Genomic DNA, 24,682 nt, shown 5'->3' with positions numbered 1-24,682 from the left:
ATGTTATATGCCAATGAGAAAGTCCTCTAGTAGAGCAGTATTACCCAAGGCGTTGAACTCTCATGCAGTATATAGTGAATACATTATGTTAATTAGTGATTAACAATGCTAGCTTGGTGTGATGAATGTCACATTTTATAACTTGGTGATATCTGAAATAATGAGACATAATATTATGTGCTTCACTATAGTCCATGGCATACTATATGTTTCTGTATGAACAGAATTAAATTAAATTCTTCTGTTAAATGTTCTCAAAAGTCTTTCTGCATTTTGTTCTGCATTCGGTTGTCCTTGTTTTTGTTTTTTACGGTTTTCATACTTCATGTTAGCTGAACCTAATGGAATATTTTCTACTTGCATAATTGTTTGTCATTGCTTTTGTATAAACACCATACCATCACATGTAAGTCTCCTGTCTGGAAAAGAAAAAGTGATAGTGCGGTAAATTGAATTAATCTTTATTTAAACTACAGGTTTTATAATTACAAGCAGTCAATGTTCAAATAACGTCAAATGCATGGAATTTAAGATCACATCAGTTTGTACAGTCATTTTAGAACTGATGCCCCACGTGAGAAGAGAACTGTTCAGAGAGTCAACCAAATAATCTGGTGTAATGCTTTACATAATCACAGTCTGCCACAGATGAAAGGGAAGAAAGCTGAGAATATGACAAAAAGCTGCTTATGTTCTTATAAAATATAATAATTATAGGAGAGTAGCAGAATGGGAGACAACTTTCAATTGCCAGCTATATTCTCGGCTCTGCCCAGGAGTGGTCATTGCCAAAGGCTCATTACTGCTTTCTAGGCCAAAAGAAACTAAAAAAGACACATGGACTTCACTCATTAATATTTCTTAGTGTGAAAAGCTGTTGTTACATCAACTATTGTAAAATATTGTATTTGTTTAATGAGATATCTGAAAAATCAAAGTCCTTATGGCACTGAGTACCTCTCTTCATAGCCAAAAATGTCTGATTATATCTGATTATAGTGTATTATTTTATCAACTAATTTTTTAGAAAGTTTTTATAAAATTCCATGAAAGACTAATATCTGACAGGGATTAAAGATGCAGTAATATTTAAGGGCCAAATGCTGACAGCAGTAATTTAGGGCAATTTTGCAATAGGGTGAGGTCAGAATTGGGCCTTGCTAAAGGTAGAGCTGAGGTTATTTTATTTTTTTCATGTTTACACATACTGTACAAACAAGTCAGTTCAATTTTCAAATGAAACTTAAAGAAACAGATTAGCAGAAATCCCAGTGTCAACAAAATCCCTTCTGGGAATCTGGGTAGACAACATTTCAGCAGATACACGGGAAATGAAGTGTAATGTCAATTTAATGATTTATTAATTGAAAGTAAAAGCATCCCATACAATTATGCAATTTATAAAAGTCATCTGAGTGTAACACCACCTATGGGAGGGGCCAAGGAGGTCGGGTGCAGTGTGAGTTGGGTGGTGGCCGAAGGCGGGGACCTTGGCGGTCCGATCCTCGGCTACAGAAGCTGGCTCTTGGGACGTGGAATGTCACCTCTCTGAAGGGGAAGGAGCCTGAGCTAGTGTGCGAAGTTGAGAGGTTCCGGCTAGATATAGTCGGACTCACCTCGACGCACAGCTTGGACTCTGGAACCAATCTCCTTGAGAGGGGCTGGACTCTGTACCACTCTGGAGTTGCCCCCGGTGAGAGGCGGCGAGCGGGTGTGGGTATACTTATTGCCCCTTGACTTGGAGCCTGTACATTGGGGTTTACCCCGGTGGACGAGAGGGTAGCCTCCCTTCGCCTTCGGGTGGGGGGGACGGGTCCTAACTGTTGTTTGTGCGTATGCACCGAACAGCAGTTCGGAGTACCCACCCTTTTTGGAGTCCCTGGAGGGGGTGCTAGAGGGCATACCTTCGGGGACTCCCTCGTTCTGCTGGGAGACTTCAATGCTCATGTGGGCAATGACAGTGAGACCTGGAAGGGCGTGATTGGGAGGAATGGCCCCCCCGATCTGAACCCGAGCGGTGTTTTGTTATTGGACTTCTGTGCTCGTCACGGATTGTCCATAACGAACACCATGTTCAAGTATAGGGGTGTTCATATGTGCACTTGGCACCAGGACACCCTAGGCCTCAGTTCGATGATCGACTTTGTGGTCGTGTCGTCGGACTTGCGGCCACATGTCTTGGACACTCGGGTGAAGAGAGTGGCGGAGCTGTCAACTGATCACCACCTGGTGGTGAGTTGGCTTCGATGGTGGGGGAGGATGCCGGTCAGGCGTGGTAGGCCCAAACGTGTTGTGAGGGTCTGCTGGGAACGTCTGGCAGAGCCCCCTGTCAGAAGTAGCTTCAACTCCCACCTCCGGCAGAACTTCGACCATGTCCCGAGGGAGGTGGGGGACATTGAGTCCGAATGGGCCATGTTCCGTGCCTCTATTGTTGAGGCGGCTGACCGGAGCTGTGGCCGTAAGGTGGTCGGTGCCTGTCGTGGCGGCAATCCCCGAACCCGTTGGTGGACACCGGTGGTGAAGGATGCCGTCAAGCTGAAGAAGGAGTCCTACAGGACCCTTTTGTCCTGTGGGACCCTGGAGGCAGCTGATAGGTACCGGCAGGCCAAGCGGAATGCGGCTTTGGTGGTTGCTGAGGCAAAAACTCGAGCGTGGGAGGAGTTTGGGGAGGCCATGGAGAACGACTTTCGGACGGCTTCGAGGAGATTCTGGTCCACCATCCGGCGTCTCAGGAAGGGGAAGCAGTGCAGTGTCAACACTGTATATGGTGGGGATGGTGCGCTGCTGACCTCGACTCGGGACGTTGTGGGTCGGTGGGGGGAGTACTTCGAAGACCTCCTCAATCCCATTAACATGCCTTCCAATGAGGAAGCAGAGCCTGGGGACTCAGAGGTGGGCTCCCCCATCTCTGGGACTGAGGTCACCGAGGTGGTCAAAAAACTCCTTGGTGGCAGGGCCCCGGGGGTGGATGAGATACGCCCGGAGTTCCTCAAGGCTCTGGATGTTGTAGGACTGTCTTGGTTGACACGCCTCTGCAACATCGCATGGACATCAGGGACAGTGCCTCTGGATTGGCAGACCGGGGTGGTGATCCCCCTCTTTAAGAAGGGGGATCGGAGGGTGTGTTCCAACTACAGAGGGATCACACTCCTCAGCCTCCCTGGAAAAGTCTATTCAGGGGTCCTGGAGAGGAGGGTCCGTCAGATAGTCGAGCCTCGGATTCAGGAGGAACAGTGTGGTTTTCGTCCTGGTCGCGGAACAGTGGACCAGCTCTATACCCTTAGCAGGGTCCTGGAGGGTGCATGGGAGTTTGCCCAACCAGTCTACATGTGTTTTGTGGACTTGGAAAAGGCATTCGACCGTGTCCCTCGGGGAATCCTGTGGGGGGTACTCCGAGAGTATGGGGTACCGGCCCCCCTGATAAGGGCTGTTCGGTCCCTGTACGATCGGTGCCAGAGCTTGGTCCGCATTGCCGGCAGTAAGTCGAACCCGTTTCCAGTGAGAGTTGGACTCCGCCAGGGCTGCCCTTTGTCACCGATTCTGTTCATAACTTTTATGGACAGAATTTCTAGGCGCAGCCAGGGCGTTGAGGGGGTCCGGTTTGGTGGGCTCAGGATTGGGTCACTGCTTTTTGCAGATGATGTTGTCCTGTTTGCTTCATCAGGCCGTGATCTTCAGCTCTCTCTGGATCGGTTCGCAGCTGAGTGTGAAGCGGCTGGGATGAGAATCAGCACCTCCAAATCCGAGACCATGGTCCTCAGCCGGAAAAGGGTGGAGTGCCCTCTCAGGGTTGGTAGCGAGATCCTGCCTCAAGTGGAGGAGTTCAAGTATCTCGGGATCTTGTTCACGAGTGAGGGAAGAATGGAGCGTGAGATCGACAGGCGGATCGGTGCGGCATCCGCAGTAATGCGGGCGCTGCATCGGTCTGTCGTGGTGAAAAAGGAGCTGAGCCGCAAGGCGAAGCTCTCAATTTACCAGTCAATCTATGTTCCTACCCTCACCTATGGTCATGAACTATGGGTAGTGACCGAAAGAACGAGATCGCGAATACAAGTGGCTGAAATGAGTTTCCTCCGCAGGGTGTCTGGGCTTTCCCTTAAAGATAGGGTGAGAAGCTCAGTCATCCGGGAGGGGCTCAGAGTAGAGCCGCTGCTCCTCCGCATCGAGAGGAGTCAGATGAGGTGGCTTGGGCATCTGATCAGGATGCCTCCTGGACGCCTCCCTGGTGAGGTGTTCCGGGCACGTCCAACCGGGAGGAGGCCCCAGGGAAGACCCAGGACACGTTGGAGGGACTATGTCTCTCGACTGGCCTGGGAACGCCTTGGGATTCTCCCGGAAGAGCTAGAAGAAGTGGCCGGGGAGAGGGAAGTCTGGGCATCTCTGCTCAAGCTGCTGCCCCCGCGACCCGACCTCGGATAAGCGGGAGACAATGGATGGATGGATGGATGGAGTAATTCCAAAGGATACATCACATTCTGCATCCAGACAGTGGATACAAATTATTAAAATTAATAAAAGAGATACAGTGTAGCATCAATACTTTGTGATATAGATGTCAAGGAACAGTGGATTCTAAAGGTATTCACAGAGTTTCTGCACACGTTATTGTGTTGTAGATTTAATTTTAAATGGATAAGTTCCACCCATCAATCTACACTCAATAACCAACAATGAAGACTTGAAAACATGTTTTCAGAAAGGTTAGCAAATTTATTAAAAATTAAAAACTGAAAATCTCTCACTCATGTAGTACTCAGACCCTTAATTCAGTACTTTGCAGAAACTCCTTTGGCAGCAATTATAGCTTTGAGTATTCTTGCGTACGTCTTTACAAGCATCACACACCTAGATTTGGGAATTTTATCTCATTCGTCCTGACAGATCCTCTGAAGCTCCATTAGATTGAAAGGGAAATGTCTGTAAACTGCCGTCTTCAAGCCCACAGATGTTCTATGGGGTTTAAGTCTGGGCTTTGACTGGGCCACTCAAGGACAGTCAGAGACTTGTTTGAAGCCACTCCGGCATTATATTGGCTATGTGCTTTGGAACATTTTAACATATAGCGCTGAAAGGAAAGCTTTTGCCCCTGTCTGAGTTATTTGTCTAAATTCAAACTTCCCTCAATTCTGACCAATCTCCCTGTCCTTGCCGCTGAGAAGCATGATGCCGCTGTGCCCACCATACCATAGTGATGGTATTAAGCAGCTGATGAGCAATGCCAGGTTTTTAACGGACATAGTGCTTAGAGACCTACTCAAAAGAGTTTTTTTCTCATCATTCCAAAGAATCATTTTTCTCATGCTCTTATATTCAAGATTGGTGTCTTTCTAGCCACTGTACCATAAATGTGTAATTGACAGATGATCGAACTTCAGACCCATCTCAGGAAAGGACTTCTGAAGCACTTTTAGAGAGACCATTGGGTCCTTGGTTACCTCTCTAACCAAGTCCTTTCTCATCTGGTTATTCAGATGGTGGAGTCATGATGGTTTCAAACTTTTACTTCCATTTCCCAATTATTGAGGCTTTCGTGCTCTTGGGAACACTCAAAGCTTTTGAAATGGTAAATATTGTAACTTTATCAATTTAAAATTAAATCTACAGCACAGAAAAGTGTGCAGAACGTGAGTACCCAGTGCAGTTTTGGTCTCCATGCTAAGCATTAGCAAATTGTTACTAAGTGGAGGTGTGATCGGACTACTTTGAATTTTGTAGGGAATGTGCAAGATAGATTTCTAGTTCTAACGTTAAAATATATTTCTTTACACAAGTATATACTGTAATGACATATAATGTAGGTGGAACCTGGTAAACAGTACACTTCTTACAAGTTTTAGGAAATATTTTTATACAAAGTATACTAGAAACATTAAACAGTTAACTTACTAGCATAAGTTGACGTGTCTGACAAATTGTTTAAATGAAACCTGACAAGTTACAGTACTTTTTGATGAAGGACTTCTTCTTGTCAAGGCTTTTTTTGTTTTTTTTGTTGCACTACTTTATAAATATCAGCACCCTGCTGTACAGATACCTGACTTTACTGATGTAGACACATTCCTATTGCAGGCTGGTCCCATCCTGGAGGTGAGCTGTCTTTCTGCCATCCAGATTTGGAGGCTTCTATTGACTGCTCAGTGCATTTATACTGATATAAACTGTGCTTTTACAACAAGCTCTGTAAATATGTAATACAATGTACCCTGAAAGTTGTGAAATTCTGCTAGTATGTGAAATATTCAGGTTATCCAGTTCATGTAATTTGGATGCAATTTGTAAAAATTCAGTATCTAGTAACAACATACTGTACCTTCTAAGAAAACATACATCTTGCATACAGTAGGTACATAAAGCCATTATGCTTTTGTGCAAGAAAATATCACTTGGAACATTAGATTGGAGAATATGCCTATTACATTATAATGTTGTACTGCACATAGCTGGTAATGGAATGGTAAATTGAAAAAAAAAAATAACGTTGCCTTGAAATTATGCCTATTTCAAGATGTAACATTAACTTTGTGTTTCGAGTGGAAAAAAATCTGACCAAACACAAAATTATAGTACTCAGAATGTGAAAATGACCTTGAAATGAATACATGTTAGAATAATCAAGAGCTGCACTTGCAGTTGGCAGAGTGAATAATATGAGCAAGCAACGAGCCGTTGTGATAGATAAAAAGAAGAAAAATATTGTGAAAAACAAAAAAAAACTAAAAGGGAAACAGATACAAAAAACAACTTTTACACAACTATAGGCTTTATTTAAAAAAATACACAAAAGTAATGGGCAACTACAGTTTCCATAAATATGCTTTGTTAGTGCATGAACTGTACATACTACTTTATGGTGTGTGAGATAACAGTAAAGCCTAACAAGATGGGTAACAGCTATTGCTGAGTCTAATGGTATTTTGTAACATTGTGCATTTTGGCATGGCTCTATATTGCTACAAACTCTTTTTAGAAGACATCTGTGTACATCTGATTACACTTTATAACACTTTTTAAACTTGAACTGAGTAGATGTCAACAAACAGACCAATTATGGGTGGCATAGTTTGAAGATCCTAGCATGACTGTGTTCCTACATTCTCTCATTTTTTATACAGGAATATGATTTTGCAAATACAAATTCTAAACAAAATGACACTTTGGCATAGTAGTAAGCGGTGCTGCTGCTTCACAAATCCAGCCTCCTGGGTTAAAACAGTACATCTATTTGTCATCTGTATGGAGTTTGCACATCCCCTGCATGTCTGTGTGGGCTTCTACATTTTCCAAGATGTGTGTATTACAGTATCTTAGTTATGATAGTTCAGTCATGCGGTTACAGTGGCCCTGAGGTCCTCTGATAGGGGGTGGTTCCAGACATTTGCCATTGGTGGCTCTAAGTCCCTAGAACATGCTAGGTATTACCGTAAATTAAATTGAAGACTAAAACTATCAATGAAGAAACATTTTCATAAACTATTTAAAATAATTAATAAAACACAGATGAAAAGCTAAAATGATATGAAACAATTACAATAACTGAAAAGACTAACTTCAAATAAATTACAAAAATATTTTCAGTTTTTGTGACCATGGGCCTTACACCGGTGAGAAGAGCATGCAAGACTCTCACTGGCTTTCTCGAAGTAAGTGGCACTTGAGAATCGGTGTGTGACGTTAGCAGCTCAGGAGGTGGTGAGACGTTTGCACAATTGAATCTGTATGGTTCTCATTCTACCATGTTTTAATTCTTGATATCTGCTTCAGACATCAAAATATTCCTCAATAAAGAGACAAGGCCACACAATAGAAGTGCAAGAAAGGGAATCAATTATGTCAAAGTAATAATTTGTAAGTAAGTAGTAGTAGTAGTAGTAGTAGTATTGGGATTAAACCTTACCCTGACCAACCTCGAATTCTGTTGTTTTAAAGAAAAGGATTCCCTTCCCTGTGATGGATTGATGTCCTGCCCAGGGATTTTTCCTGCCCTTGCGCCTTATGTTTGCTGAGATTTTCATTGTGACCCTGTTCTGGGAATGCGGGTTTAGAAAATGGATGAATTTTCTTCCCTTAATGTGCAAATCAACTAAAAATTGAGCATCGTCAGGAAGTGGCCAGGAGCTACACAAGACACATCACAATTTTGCATCAATCAAGTGGTGTCCTACAGTATTCTCCAAAATTATGTGACAGTGCTGCTGTAGTTGGTCCATTTTTACCCTGATACCAACTAATCTGTCTGCACACTGCCACTGTCAGCAATTTAATCACATATAGCATTCTTCTTTTTGTTTTCTTTTGGTGCAATTAAGATTTGTGTCTACTGACTGGACCTTAATTTTCTTGAGCATTTCATGTGTAATTCATTTAGTACAGTTTCGCTTAATCTGTAGTCACAAGAATAACAAAAAGACATTATAAAGGTTTGGGGAAGCCACCTGTATAATATATACTGGCTGCAAAAAGGTATTTTTCAAGAGATGTTTATAAGACAAGACTCCAAAACAGAACTGATTATATGAAGTCAAGATGGTGGCTTTAAAGGCCAGGGTAGGAAATGACGTCATCAAGGCCAGAAGGGGAAGTGATGTCGTCAGAGGTGGGACTGGAAGTGAATCCGTCAGAAGCGCTTGAACGGGAAGTGATGTTAATGGAGGCGCCAGAACAGGAAGTGACGTCATCTGAGGCACCGGAATCCTGTGGGATTTCCTGAGAATTGTCTGCAAGGGTTTGAAATGGACAGTAAGTGCACCCTGCCGCCCCCTGGTCGGACATGGAATTGCCATTATTCTGACCCTTTAGTTGACTTCTACTTGTACGTGTATGACACTGTATTTCGAATGACTTAAATGTTTTAAACTGCTCCTTTCACCAAAACTTTACACAACCACGCCTCTTAAAGAGAAGCTTTTTTGAGATGTGGTTCTCTTTCACTGGTGAGAGATTCGTGCATCTCACCGAACTTCTCGCAAGCCTTTGAGAAACGGGCAAAAAACCTTGGTGAGGGGCTAGTGAGAAGCGCACGAGTGAGACTCTCACCATTTATTATTGAGGAAGCGGCCCCATATCTGTAAAAACACTATAACAAAACCTCGTCTGTCAGGTGTTCAGAGTGGGCATTGATGAGGTTGTTGACCTCATCTTGAGTGATGTCATCAAAACTTTCACCACTAAGTATCTTTGCCAGTCTCACAGCCTTGTCGACAGCCTCATGCTGAATTTCTTCAGGTGAGAAGCCCTTGTAGTCCTGGACACACTCTGGCCATAGCGTCTTCCAGCATGTGTTTAGGGTTTCCTTTTTCATCTCCTTAAGAGGAGCTTGGATGACTGACAGGCACGTTGTGATCGTAAAGTTATGCCAGTAACCCTTTAATGTAAAATTCTCGTCCGTGTCCATTGCATTCACAAGGTGTTGGAGAGAATTCCGGGTATAAAGAGCCTTGAAGGCACAGATTACGCCTTGGTCCATAGGTTGGATGTCGTAATACAAATCCAAAGGGTGGCCTCCAGCATTATCCATAATGAGCAACACCTTGAAGTCCATGCCTAAGTCGTGGAGGTATTCCTTGGCTTGAGGGATGAAGCATTGGTGAAACCAGTTTGAAGTTAGAATTTTGGTAAGCCAGGCCTTAGGGTTGTTCATCCAGTGGACAGGCAGCAAGTTTTTATTTTTGTTTTTGAGGGCCCTAGGATTCACTGATTTGTAGATGAGGCCTGGTTTCATCATGTAACCAGCAGCATTGCCACACATAATAAGTGCGACTCTGTCCTTCTGTGCCTTAAACCCTGGAGCTTTGGCTTCTTCCTTCATGATGTAAGTTCTGGACGGCATCTTCTTCCAGAACAAGCCAAGTCTCATCCATGTTGAAAACTTGTTTGGGCTTGTATCCCTTTTCTCTATGATGTGTCTAAAGGTCTCAGGGTACTTCTCCACAGCTTCTTTGTCGGCAGATGCTGTCTCTCCATGTACAGAAATACTTTTAATATTGAATCGTTTCTGAAAATGATCAAACTATCCCTTACTGGCTTGAAAATCTTCAGGCTCCGGTGCTGTTGATGGTCCTGGTTGCGGTTCTTCGGTACCTTCTACATCGTCTCCTGTATCAAACTGCTGGTACAATTTCCATGCTTTCTCATGGATGATGTTACCATCCAAGGGGATGTTCTTCTTCCTGCAGTCGGTGATCCACAATGCCAAGGCAGATTCCATCCTGACGATATTCTTATTTCTTATGGTTGTTACCTTTTTGGCACTATCACAGAAACTTACTGATATGGTACTCCTGATCGCTACTTCATACTTCTTTATGTAGCGTACGGTGCTTTCGTTTATGCCATAATGGCGCGCTACTGCGGCATAACTTTATAGTTCCCGGAGCAAATCCAGTAGTTCAGCCTTCTCCTGGAGTGTCTTAAACTTCTTCTGGTGCTTAGGTTAATTGCCAGAAGCCTTAGAAGGTGCAGGGTGCTTGGGTAGCATCTTAGAGCTTTACGAAGAACAAAACGAAAAACACAAGAACACTCAGCGAAACACTCGAGATAGCTACACGTGGTAAACTGTTAAGATGCGGGGATGTGCTGGGCTGCATCTGCCAGAGGTATGTCACAGGGCAGCAGCCAATCAGCAGCAAGGAGAAATTTAATAACGCTCTCTGATTGGCTACTTTCACCATCCCAAGCACGTTTTCCTTTACGGTTGCTTTGTGTTCTCTCTACAGTGCAGTATTGCCATGAAAAAAGTCATAAAAAAATTGCTAAGGATATTTGTAGTTTCCACTAACAATTATTAGTTAGGTTCTAAGGAAGACTGCGAACTCTGAACTGCGACTTCACGGGGGTCTACTGTAGTTGTAAAAACTATTTTAGTTAAAATTTGTTGTTGACCCTTTGGTGAGCTGTGCAAGACTGAGTTACACCATCCTAATTAATGTTTATTAACTCAGGAACAGAAATGATTCACTTTGTACTAATATTCTAATGAAGTAGTCATTCTGACCCTGGAATGCTGTTGACTTAACCAGGGGATCATCAGAATGAACAAACTTCCATTAGCATGTTGGATTTGTGGACACAACAAGCTGGACCTGTTTTATTTGAACGTCAGTGTCATTAAAAGTAAACCTGCAGTACAACCGAGTAGATCTGACCTCAGCTTACTCCCACCTACAAGCCTTTGATTGACAGCAGAAGCAGCTCTCTTATTCAAGCAAGAAGTTCTTTATATGTGTTTGGGGTGGGGGCTGTTGTTTCTTTCTAATAACACTCCTGTGAAGTTTCAGTTTCCTCTTTGGGGCAAATAAAGTATATCTATATATCTATCTATCCTCCATAGAGCTAAAGATTCCCACATTGCAAATATTTTTGCTGAGGTAGGCTCCATCTTTTGGCTTTTGATGCCAAAATTGCAATATTAACTTCTTAAAATTATCTGAACATCAGGCATTCTCTAATATATCATCCATCCATTCATCTTCCAAACCTGCTTATCCAGAGCGTGCTTGTGTGTGTAAGTTGACCCTACAATGAACAATCCAGCGACTACTCCTGCCTTGTGCCTGATGCTTGCAGTAATATACCATTTTTGAAATTTGTATTAATATTTTTCACTAACCTTGTTTTGTTAGATTGCCATATTCCAAGCTTTGTTTCTCACATTTCCTTTTTTCCCTCTCAAATTGTGTAAGGTAGTCACATTCAGGATGTGGGCTTCCCAAAATCTAGAAAAAGTAGAATTCAGTTAAACAACACTGTCAAACAGTCTCTATACTATTTTGCTACTGATATACAGTGTCTTATTAATGGTTTTATGGAATAACAAAATCCCACACTGAAACTTTATTCTCTGTTATATTTTTATTCAAAGCATTAAGACTCAAAAGTTTAAGTTTTTTTTACTGTATGTGACATTGTTTGTTAGAAAGCAAAAGAAGGACATATTGCTTTGCATGCATATTCAGTCTTGGAACTTTAATATTCTTAATATTACTGAGAATAAAATGTAAGTGTAGGATTTGTTATTCAGTAAAATTAGAGAATTGCTCAAGGGTCTGAATACTATCAGACAAAATTGTAAATAGTGAAGAAACATGCACTTGAGATGTCAAACTTTGCTGTAATAATTGTCTTAAGTCAGTGCCCACTAGTAGTTCATAGTCAGACGGTGCTCAAGAAGCCCAAAAACACAGATAAAGCACAAAGTATTTTGAAACCAAAGTCACCGATGTTTATTTTAGGAAGTGTCATACTCCAGTATTTGATGAGTGAGATAAAGTACAAAAATCTGCAAGAAAAAGGTGTAATTAAAAGGTAAACAATCCATAAAAATATTATGCAACAATCAAGCAAAACAAAACCAAAAAAATGACAATTTCATTGAATAACTGAAAACTTTCATGCACAGTAGTCCAAAGCTGCCAAAAAACATAATGGTAGAAAGAAAAAGGTCAGATAACTGGTCCAATGGCTCACCCCAGTGCTGAAGCTCTCCCACAATCTAGCAGACACCCTGACTTACAAAGGTTCAAAAATGCCTTTAAGACACCCAACAGCATGGGAAATAAACAAAACTTTGCAATAAGCACAATAGCAACACCGATCCTCACCAATGACTTGCCAAACTAATGGCACAGAGGCCTTTAAAGCATTTCCTACACATGTGCCTAAAGGCAATGAGCTCATACCATTCTGATAGAGGTGGGGCTCCAGCCCCTTATCCTCACTTTATACCTACACATAAACTAACTTACCTACATTTCACACTTCCCCGAGATTATTTCTAAACTTTTAAACAACAACAAAACATAAAATCCACAAACAAGTAAAGTAAAACATCTACCATTCCCACACTGCGATTGCTTCCACCTTTCCCATTTCATTACTGTCGACTATTGTGAAATCAGCTGCTTGCCGGCTTTTAGCAACTTAAAGAGAGTATGTAGCCATGCACATGCAGAATGAAAACTGCCCATCAACTGACCGCTAAAGCAAGTGGTCCGTTAAAGAAGAGGACTCCGCCGAGCCGGTAAGGGAAGTCATTGTATAAAATCTAAAAATCGGATTCCTGCTTGAATGATGTACTAACGCTAATCATCTTGTAAGGATTAATTTAACATTACTATCTTTCAGTACTACACCTGTCAACTCTAGACTTTATTATATTTGGTTAAATCCTGGCTGTTGCTGGTTTTTCCAGCTCACCGTAGCTGTCAAAGGACCCAGTGACAGTTCTACTACCGTCACAAAAATACTTGCAACAGAAAAAATAAAATCCTGATGAAACTGCACAGTTGAAAAATTATGTCTGTAACCTTCTTTTCATTTTTTCATGTGGGAAGTGACACATGCAACCCTTCACTAACTACTTTCTAATACCACATAGAATAAAGGGTGCTATATAAAATCACAAAAGATTGTCAGATGCAGTCATTATATTATTAGCAAGATAATGTAGTGTCATTTTATTCATTGTCTAAAAGTAATTTCATAACTCTATGGGGTCATTTTGTAGACAATGTGGCATAGTGACTAAAGAGTTGGACTGTAAAGCAGGGAGTCACAGGTTCAGTCCCCATTATTTGAATTATTCAGTGACTCTAAGCAAGTCACTCACCCTGCCTGCTCTGCAGTTATGGAAACATGGGAAAATTCGGCTTAGATATAAGTGCTTTTGGATTATGTTCATTTTGCTTTTTTTTATTTGCCAATATTTACTAAGACACTAAATCAAGCATACTTTATGGTTTTAGAGCTAACGGTCTTTTCTTTGAAATCAGCTTTTCATTTCAGCTGGACAGATCTGCCATTGTTATGTTTTTTCCTATAATAGTAAATCCAAAAATAAAGCAGTATCAGAGTGATAAAACAGTTCAGTGAAGCAGAAAAGCACACAGACCTGTTTAAAATGAAGACAGACATATCATTACATTCCCTGCAGATGAGGATGTACGTGCTTCAAAGTATCTTGCCAAAAAATATTAATAAAGCCTCATGTTTGCAGTAAGTATGTATTTACATGACGTAAGGAGGATTTTTAAATGAGTTAATGTCAACAGGGTATCTTGTCCAGATGGAATTACAGGATACAGTATGTTTTAAAAACATGTGGAAACCAATTAGCTGAATTCTTCTGTCACATCATTAAAATTTCACTGAGAGAATCTATGGTCCCTGCCTGCTTGAAAAGGATAATTGTCCCTATGCCTAAGAAAATAAATTGTACTGTCTGGATGTCTACAGACCAGTAGTTTTCACTACAGTGATCATAAAGTGTTTTGAGGGACTGGCACTGCAACACATTAAACACCATAGTTATGATCACCTCCAGTTTGCATATTGTCACACTCTTTCCACAAATCATATCCCTTGAACTTAATGCCATCCTGGCACATCCTGAGTCACTGTTATGTCAGAATCCTTTTTATAGATTACACCTCTAACACACTTGTATCAGCAAATCGGATCACCAAACCCCTTAATTTGGATTTAGTAACATCCTCTGCCAATTGGATTTTGTACTTAATAGAAAAAATACCTTAGCATGAGAGGACTGGCAGAACTGCATCCTCCGTACTGTCCTTCAGCACAGTCAATCCACCAGGTAATGATGTTCCACCACCTTCTGTACTTCTTTTTCACCTCTGACTCTGTGACCAGATATAGCTACAACTCCATCATTAAATTTGCTGATGACACTACAGTCATATGTCTGATCACCAGCAATGATGAAACAAGTTGCAGAGAAAAGGTCTACCTGTTGATTCAATACTGCCACAACATCAATCGCACACTAAATGTTCATAATATCAAGGATTTGGTCATAGACTTCAGAAGACAGACCAAACATCTGTATCGGACGGGTTGCTGTTGGAAGAGTGTTAAAAGAGTGAACAGCTTAAATTTCTTGGAGTGACTACCACTAAAAAACTGAAATGGGCACAAACCATTTTAGCTCTTGTTGAAAAGGCTCACCAGTGCCTCTACTTCTTCACATGTCCAAGGACTGGTCACATGCCTCCATCATCTGTTCTCACAATCTTCAGATGCACCTATGGCGTAGCAATGGATTGTGCAGATTACGCAAAGCACAAGGGCCTACGAGTTTGGGGGCCCCACTTGGGGCCATATAGATTTTGAAACATTTTTTAATTACCTAAATCACTTGCACAGTTCATTGCGTTAATAATTCCCAGATTCAGTGCCATGTTTGCACCATCACCAGGCAGGTCCAATCCAATCCATGATGATATTACATATTTCGCAGGCTTACAGTTTACACAAATTTAGACTTTGGGAGTTCAGAGGCTCGGAGCCTAATCAGAGGCACAACACAGCCTTACAGAGAAGTGCACTTTCCCAAATTTGGTGACCTTTGGTGTGCCATAGCAGACATAAACAGAAGAAGTTTTGAAGGATGTCACATGAATAATGTAAATATCTCTATTATATAAAAAAAATCCTGTGACGAGATGAGACTTTTTAGCCTGGGACAAGACGAGACTTTTTCAGAGAGATAATTTGAAGTCCCACGAGACGAGACTTTGAGACAAAAGATTTAAGCATGCCCGGGGCCGGAAATAAAAGACAAAGAGTAGATGACAAAGTAGAACGTCGTAAAGAATTCAAAAACGTTGGCGTGATACACATGCACAGCAGGTTAGAGATAATGAAACTAATAAAATTCGAAAGTGTCATAAAAATGATAGTAAAGATTGCATTAGCACAAACAAATGGAAATTATTACTCGGTGAAATAACGGAACAGCGAAAAGAGATCGAATATATTGTTCAGATTTAAACTTTAAGTCAGAGATTTGTAGATCGTCTAATTTGTGTTGCCATCAGGGAAAAGTAGTGTTTCTTCCCAATGAAGAGGCATATCCATGAGAATTAAAAGATTTGTTGTTTGGTGAAAGTGAAATCCACATATGTGAGCAGCAGAGACGCGAAGTGGTTCTCGTGTAGTGCAGGGTTGGCGAGCGAAGCGAGCAGGGGGCAAAGCCCCCTAGTATACATTATTATCGTAAATAATTGCTACTTTTGTCCTTTGATGTCAACAGTTGTCAATGTTAGAACTTATAATCAGTAAATCATAGCAATTCTATTGTTAAGTTATGGTTCCCGTTAGTTGACAAATGCAGAATATTTGAAAAATTTGACACTTTTTATATTCTCGCCATACAACGCCATGTCGGCTAGTAGCAGTGGAAACATTATAAGAGTTGTGCTGCTAAACGTAAGGCACGCCTGCAACAGGAATTGAAAAATGCTAAGCTTACCAACATTTCTACCTTTCTCAAAACTGAGCAGGGACCAGTGGTAGTAACCGAGAATGCTGATGCTTTTGAATCGTCGCAACAGCTGCAAGCAGGTTATGCAGACAGTGCAGTGAGTGAAATGGTTGCAACTACCGAGTCTGGAAGTAGCAATACAAGGGCTTCAGATCAGGTGCTGTCTGCTGAAACCGTTAAAAATGTAGAAACTACTAAACACAAGCAACATATATGACAAAGCAATTTCAAACCGACAAGGCAAATTTCTTGGAACCATTGACACCTCACTTTATGATGTCCATTTTCTCAGAACTTGTGTAAAATAGGTCAATTGTGTGGTAGTATCCAGTCTGAAATTGCTTCATTTTATAGCATAGAACAGTTTCTACTTTCTAGCTTACACTGCATTTTAGTAATCCTTCTTCACAAAGTTGTCTTGGAAAAGTAAGCAGATCCATATCTTACATATATTTATGTACAACTACTACTACCCACACCTCCCACATTCCATTACCACAATTTATTTTATTTTTGCTAACTTACAGCTGCTGTAATAAAGCAATTAAAAAAGTTATTACAAATTCTATTTAGAGAACCAGTTTGTCTGTCACCAGCGTCTGATCTGATAGTGACACGGTTGCGGACGCCACTGCCGAGCTGGCCCCTAGGATATTGTTGCGAAGTTATGCTAGAAAGGAGGAGCCCACTTCAGGGTGCTGCACAAGGGCCTTCAGCAAGCCAGCTTCGCCACTGAGATGCACAGTACAGTCCTTCATCACTGGATGCATGAAAATCCTAGTGCAACATCTGCTCAGCACAAGAACATAAAGCAATGGAGAGGGTAGTAATGGTGGCACAGAATATTACTGGCACCCAGCTGTCTTCTGTTCTGGTTGTATACAACATTCATTGCTTTAGAAAGGTAAACAGCATTATTAAACACTGTACAGTTGCTTTTCACACTCCTTCCATCTGGAAGACAATACAGTACAATTGGCATGTTCACCAGTAGATTCAGGGACAGTTTCTACTCTTTGAAGACTGTTGAACAGTCAATCATAAAAATGAATACTATAATATAACAGTGTTTATTTAAACTATATATATCTCAGCAATCACTTGGCACAAAAGCAGCAACAATACCATGACAGGACACCATTGCTATTTACTTACAAACACAAACACACACACACACACACATGAAAACCTTAAAATTGCGACAGAAATTGTAAACACCGTATCATTGTCATGTAAGTTACCAACATTGTTAGCAGAGATATTAGGAGTGTCCAGCAGGTGGAAGCACGGAGCAGACAAGCTAAATGGTGTCATACTTTCATATGAAGATGGCAGACCATCTGGAAACATTCACCAACAAAAAGCAGCATTCTGTCATCTGCTTTTTGAGCACTGATGGGGTGAAACTTTTAGATATTCATCGACAAATGAAGGTTCATGCATGTCTGTCACTCCAGCAAGTATATGATTGGAGTACAAAGTTCCAAAATGACACAAGCTCTGTGAGAATCTCTCCTCGACTGGCTCATACACACTGAGTAGTCGACTGTAGAAGTTGAATGCATTGTGACAGAAAATTGTTGAGTGACAGTGAATTAAATAGCCACACTTTTGGACATGAGTCATGGTTCCGCACAACACATCATCCATGATGTGCTCCACTTCCACAAAGAGGACCTGCACTTTGAATGTTGCAGTGATTACCACATCTTTGGACCACTCACTGAGAAAATGGGTGGAATGAGTTTCAAATCAGATGAAGAGATGCAGCAGGTGGTGTATGAATGGCTGCATGTGTGGAATCCAAGCACACTATAAGCATTGGAGGACTTGTATTGAATGCCATGGAAATTTCAGAGAAAACGCATACAGTTGTATGACACTTTTGCTGCAGTAAATGATAAAAAATAAAATATTTAAGGGTTCATTTGACTCACCCATGTGAGTATGTATTTTTGGCATTGTTCTGAGGAGACACGCCAGTACCAATTTCATTGTACTATTATATACATGACAATAAACTTGACTTGACTAAATAATGTTTTAGACTAAAATCTCACTACAATCACAAGTCTGCAGTAATTACATAATATACAGTTTGTACCTCTTAGGTATGTCTATATATACTGCAGATTGATGAGGTTGAAACTTCCTTCTGTTTAGAACAAAAGTAGTTTGACAAACAGACCGTTCAAGTCCACTATTTGTGACTTTACATTTTTTTAATGGAACACTATCATCCTTATGCAACATGACTTTCATTTTATAGGCAGCAATATTTAAAGTAAAAATCTTTTTACTCTTTAATCATTAATAGCCAGTGTTTAGATACTTTCATGATTTGAAGAAATTTGATTGTCATAAGCTATCAGAACTTTTGTCTACAAAATACAATGGCATAAGCATATTTATGACAGAAGTTCTATATACACATATATATATTACAATTTTTACTTATCATTATGCTTACTGTTATGCCTGCCTACTCAGTGCTGATTGATGCCCAGTCTTGCTCTCCAACTATAAGATTCTGGAGGATTGTTTTTCTCTTGATATTTTTTTTTTTGCTCAGTATGTCCCATTCTTTGTACAGATTGTGGATGATAAAACCACAAACTTCATTTTACTTTTTTTTATTTGCAAATGTGCAGTCTCCAGTAAGGTGAAACATTTGATTTTGACTGTGTACAGGACATCAGTTGTTCACAAATAGACATTTTTAACATACTGTGTATGCTTTCCTCTCAGCACTCAAGCAATTACAGTGTAAAGCCACATTATCTCAAATCATACTCCACACATTACAGGACTGGCTGCTACAGATTGATGTTTCCGGGCAGATCTTATTGTTTTACTCTGCTCCTGCATGTAGCTGATGGATTTCTTAAACACGTGCTGTATCTTCATACTGAGACCAACTACAATACAGGTGTTCTTAAGTATTAAGAGGGACACCTTTTAAGCAATACCTACTAAATATATAAAAGGAACAACTTCCAAAGAAAATGTCGTAATTTACAGACATCATCTTAAAGCTTCCTGAGAAATATGCTTTTCCTTTGTCTGAAAGTAACTAAGATATCATTTGAAAAGCATTTGGGAAATCTGAAAATGCATTTAAGATATCTTGAAACATATTATCGATTATCTGTAGGCATGCATAAGATATTTTGAAATACATTTTGCCAAACAACATTTAAAGGACTCTGACCTTAAGTGGCTTAGCCAAAGCCCAGACTTAAACCCCATAAAACATTTTTCGATAGACATGAACACTGCAGTTTATGAGCATTTCCAATCGAATCTAACAGAGCTTGAGAAGGTCTGCCAGGAAGAATGGGATAAACAGTCCAAATCCAGTGCTGCATATTTGGTAGAGACTTACCCAAGAACACCTGAAGCTGTAATTGCTGCCAAAGATGCTTCTACAAAGTACTGAGTTAAAGGCCTTAATACTTATACTGTATAAATGAGAGATTTTAATTAATTTACAAATCTTTCTGAAAACTTGTTTCCGCTTTGTCTTTATGGGTAATTGAGTGTAGATTGATGCGAAAAAATGACACATTTATCCTTTTAAAATTAAATGTACAACATCATAAAGTGTGCTGAAAGTGAAGAGGTCTCATTGTATGTGTGTGTATATATATATATATATATATATATATATATATATATATATATAGTATATATATATATATATATATATATATATATATATATATATATATATATATATATATATATAATCACACCCAAATCAAGTATCTGCTTCAAGTTGTTGCGCATCACAGTCCTTGTCACTTCCAGAATACTACATGGGCGTAGCTGTACCTTAACACCAGGCTCAGTCACAATCTTGTGCTCAGCAATTTCAGTCTGGCCAGTCACGGATGAAAAGACATTTGAGTTTCTTCCCATCATGGACAATAAGTCACCCTTCTGGGTTTTCATCAAATCATCACCAATAGCCATCTCAGTCTAAGAGACTTTAGAGGTAGTGGCCAGTACCTAATCAGGATTGTGCCATTCCTTTAAGGTTAACATATAGGATTTGCATGGGCTTGCACTGGCTGGGAATCGTAACTTTATAGTTCGCAGGACTCATGTGTTCCTCCACTACTGCAGGAACTGCCCATTTTTCCAGAAACTTATGTGGGTCAGACGGGATTAAAACAAGAACATCATCTCCCTTTTTATACTCACAAAGTTTGCTTTTTCTATCAAAATTACATTTCTAGGCCTCCTGTTTGCTTTGCTGATAATCCACAGCAGTGGATGACAATTTAGAAATATGTTCCTGGATCAAACCAATCCGATCGACAAATCTCAACCTGTGAGTGTCAATGCAAATCCTTGTCCATTCTTCCCAAAAAGGGTTAAACACCCTTCATGGCCGCCTGTGAAATAATAGTTCAAATGGACTTAAGCCAATAGATGCTTGAGGAGATTAAAGACCAGTGTACAGGAGAAAGGACAACACGGTGTTTCAGGAGGTTTGGTTGCCATGAGCCACCCATGGAATCATCAGTTTTAAATTCAGTTGAGGCTGATAAAAAGCGGTGCTCAAATGTTTAACTGCAAGGCTCTCACATAGCTATTTCATGATGCAGTAAGTAAAGGGCGTACCCTGGTCAGTTAAAATCTCAAGTAGAATGCCCATATGAGTGAACACCTCTGACAGGACCTTAACAACAGTATGCATGTTAGCCTTCCGCAAAGCAACCACTTCAGGATATCTTGTTGCATAATCAACCAGCACAAGTATATACTGATAACCATTCTTATTCTTGGGAAATGAACCAACAATGCCTAACCCAACTCTCTTGAAAGGGATGTCCAAAATAAGCATTGGAAAACAGGGAGCTCTAGTGGGTCTATGAGTGGAAATAACTTGACATGGGAGGAAGACTTACAAAACTGCTCCACATCTCTGCTCATATTCAGCCAATAAAACATCTTTTCCATGCTGAGATGACCCCATCAAGGCATGTGTGTAAGCACTTTTCTTTACTGTCTCTCTGTGCCCACTCAGGACCACCAACTGCTCAATTAGTCTTCCCCCAATGTGATCAGAAATCACCTGATACAATAAACCATTCTTAATTTAAAAGTGCATAGTTTTGAAACTATGGCCCTCCTGTTGCTCATAGTAACAATCATCTATGACATGTGTTTGGTCACATGCAAAATCTAAGCAGCAGTCAGCTTGTTGCAAGCATGCAAACTCGGACTGTATGTTTCAGCCCCTGCTTCACCTGAGCCTGGATGTCAGCCCCTGCCTCCCTAGCCAATGGTTCCACTGAGCTTGAAGCAGCAGCCCTGTCTGGGGAGGCTGAAAGTGCAAGTGTCTGCTGCAAAGTGCCCTCCAACTGTCCCAGAAACTCAGGTGAGAGATTGTCCCTGTCAACACTGGCCAAATCAGGTTCAGTCTCCAAGCTGGCTTTCTGGCTGACCTTGTTGGTGGCGAGCCCCTCTCTTTCTGCTAAAAAAAGAGATGCTTTGCAGGCAGACAAGACACACACGGGCACAAAACCCACTAACTTGGCTGAGAAGCTGGTTCAACTTGGCTGTCCATTACTATATATATACTGTATATATAAATATATATATATATATATATATATATATATACAGTGCATCCGGAAAGTATTCACAACGCATCACTTTTTCCACATTTGTTATGTTACAGCCTTATTCCAAAATGGATTAAATTCATTTTTTTCCTCAGAATTCTACATGCAACACCCCATAATGACAACATGAAAAAAGTTTACTTGAGATTTTTGCAAATTTATTAAAAATAAAAAAATTGAGAAAGCACATGTACATAAGTATTCATAGCCTTTGCCATGAAGCTCAAAATTGAGCTCAGGTGCATCCTGTTTCCCCTGATCATCCTTGAGATGTTTCTGCAGCTTAATTGGAGTCCACCTCTGGTAAATTCATTTGATTGGACATGATTTGGAAAGGCACACACCTGTCTATATAAGGTCCCACAGTTGACAGTTCATGTCAGGGCACAAACCAAGCATGAAGTCAAAGGAATTGTCTGTAGACCTCCGAGACAGGATTGTCTCGAGGCACAAATCTGGGGAAGGTTACAGAAAAATTTCTTCTGCTTTGAAGGTCCCAATGAGCACAGTGGCCTCCATCATCCGTAAGTGGAAGAAGTTCGAAACCACCAGGACTCTTCCTAGAGCTGGCCAGCCATCTAAACCGAGCGATCGGGGGAGAAGGGCCTTAGTCAGGGAGGTGACCAAGAACCCGATGGTCACTCTGTCAGAGCTCCAGAGGTCCTCTGTGGAGAGAGGAGAACCTTCCAGAAGTACAACCATCTCTGCAGCAATCCACCAATCAGGCCTGTATGGTAGAGTGGCCAGACGGAAGCCACTCCTTAGTAAAAGGCACATGGCAGCCCACCTGGAGTTTGCCCAAAGGCACCTGAAGGACACTCAGACCATAAGAAAGAAAATTCTCTGGTCTGATGAGACAAAGATTGAACTCTTTGGTGTGAATACCAGGCGTCACGTTTGGATGAAACCAGGCACCGCTCATCACCAGGCCAATACCATCACTACAGTGAAGCATGGTGGTGGCAGCATCATGCTGTGGGGATGTTTTTCAGTGTCAGGAACTGGGAGACTTGTCAGGATAAAGGGAAAGATGACTGCAGCAATGTACAGAGACATCGTGTATGAAAACCTGCTATAGTGCTCTCTTGACTACTGGACTGGGGCAACGGTTCATCTTTCAGCAGGACAACAACCCTAAGCACACAGCCAAGATATCAAAGGAGTGGCTTCAGGACAACTCTGTGAATGTCCTTGAGTGGCCCAGCCAGAGCCCAGACTTGAATCCGATTGAACATCTCTGGAGAGATCTTAAAATGGCTGTGCACTGATGCTTCCCATCCAACCTGATGGAGCTTGAGAGGTGCTGCAAAGAGGAATGGGCGAAACTGGCCAAGGATAGGTGTGCCAAGCTTGTGGCATCATATTCAAAAAGACTTGAGGCTGTAATTGCTGCCAAAGGTGCATCGACAAAGTATTGAGCAAAGGCTGTGAATACTTATGTACATGGGATTTCTTAGTTTTTTTATCCATCCATCCATCCATTTTCCAACCCGCTGAATCCGAACACAGGGTCACGGGAGTCTGCTGGAGCCAATCCCAGCCAACACAGGGCACAAGGCAGGATCCAATCCTGGGCAGGGCGCCAACCCACCGCAGAGATATATATATATATATATATATATATATATATATATATATATATATATATATATATATTTGCAGTTGTAGATCCACAAAGGGAGAAAAAACAAATCACGTATCATAAAATAGTTTTATTCCTGAGCTTTGAACCCCTATCAGGGGTCTTCATCAGAGGATAATGCTTAGACTTACAAGAATCAAAGGCAATATATAGCAACACATTCAGTATGGAGGGGGGGGGGAATGGGGGGGTGGGTGGAGGTGACTAAGTCAGTATGATCAAGGGGGGGGGGGTGTGGAGTTTAATCATTGTTTATATGTCCGTCTTAAGTTGGCATATGCTGGGTTTATGTCCAAGTGTCTGTTGATGGCGTTTTCATCTGATAGCCAAGACTCGGCCAACTCTCTGGCGCTTTTTGTACTGGCCTTAAATTTTACTTTTACGTTGTCCCAGTTGAATGTGTGTCCTGTCGATTTAGTATGTGCATAAATCAAAGATAGTGCGTCCTTTCTTCTGACGGCGTTGCGATGTTCCTGTACACGTGTTGAGATTTTTTTTGACGTTTGTCCTATGTATACAGCTGAGCAAGAATTGCATGGAATACTATAAACTGCGTTTCGTATTTCGGCTGTCGATTTCTTGTTTTTAGCATTAAACAGGACCATGCGCAGATTGTTGGTGGGTTTATGTGCTATTCTGATGCCCCACTTGGTCAGGGTGCGTGCCGTGCCTTCTGACACATTATGGTGATACGGGAGTGAATGCCAGGTGGGGTGGGGGTTCTGATTTACGTCGATTGTATGCTGATATATATATATATATATATATATATATATATATGTATTTATATATATATATATGTAATATATAAAGTTGTATCCACATGGTTGTCTGTTTGTGGGAGTAGGTAATTTGCTTTAATGATAGGTGAACCTAATAAAGTAACTACTGAGTGTATAGTTGATATAGCTTTAAGTACATTTTGAAAAACTACAATGTTTAATAATCGAATACTGTAACATTTTTAAAAGAACTTTTAATATGCACTGAATACTAGAGCTGTTTTAAATTAGTGAATTACATACTGTTTTTAATGCTTTCTCAGCAATTACTAAAATTTCATGATATCAGCCTTAAAAAAAATCAGTAGTTGAAGTTAGCAAGTAATTATTTTTTACTTTAATT

At 40.9% G+C, this 24,682-nt stretch overlaps 1 protein-coding gene across 1 annotated transcript in view; it reads right to left on the bottom strand.

The window, feature by feature from the left end:
• ghrhrl (growth hormone releasing hormone receptor, like) overlaps window positions 1–24,682 on the bottom strand; it is a 149,198-nt gene that overhangs the window by 93,635 nt on the left and 30,881 nt on the right. The window contains exon 2 of the mRNA XM_051929382.1: window positions 11,606–11,711. Within this exon, the coding sequence (XP_051785342.1) occupies window positions 11,606–11,711 (106 nt within the window). The remainder of the gene's footprint in view (window positions 1–11,605; window positions 11,712–24,682) is intronic.

The sequence above is a fragment of the Erpetoichthys calabaricus genome, chromosome 6 (genome assembly GCF_900747795.2).
Source record: "Erpetoichthys calabaricus chromosome 6, fErpCal1.3, whole genome shotgun sequence".
NCBI lineage: Eukaryota > Metazoa > Chordata > Cladistia > Polypteriformes > Polypteridae > Erpetoichthys > Erpetoichthys calabaricus.
Note: the sequence above shows the minus strand (reverse complement) of the source record. Positions and strands in the feature narration are given on the sequence as shown.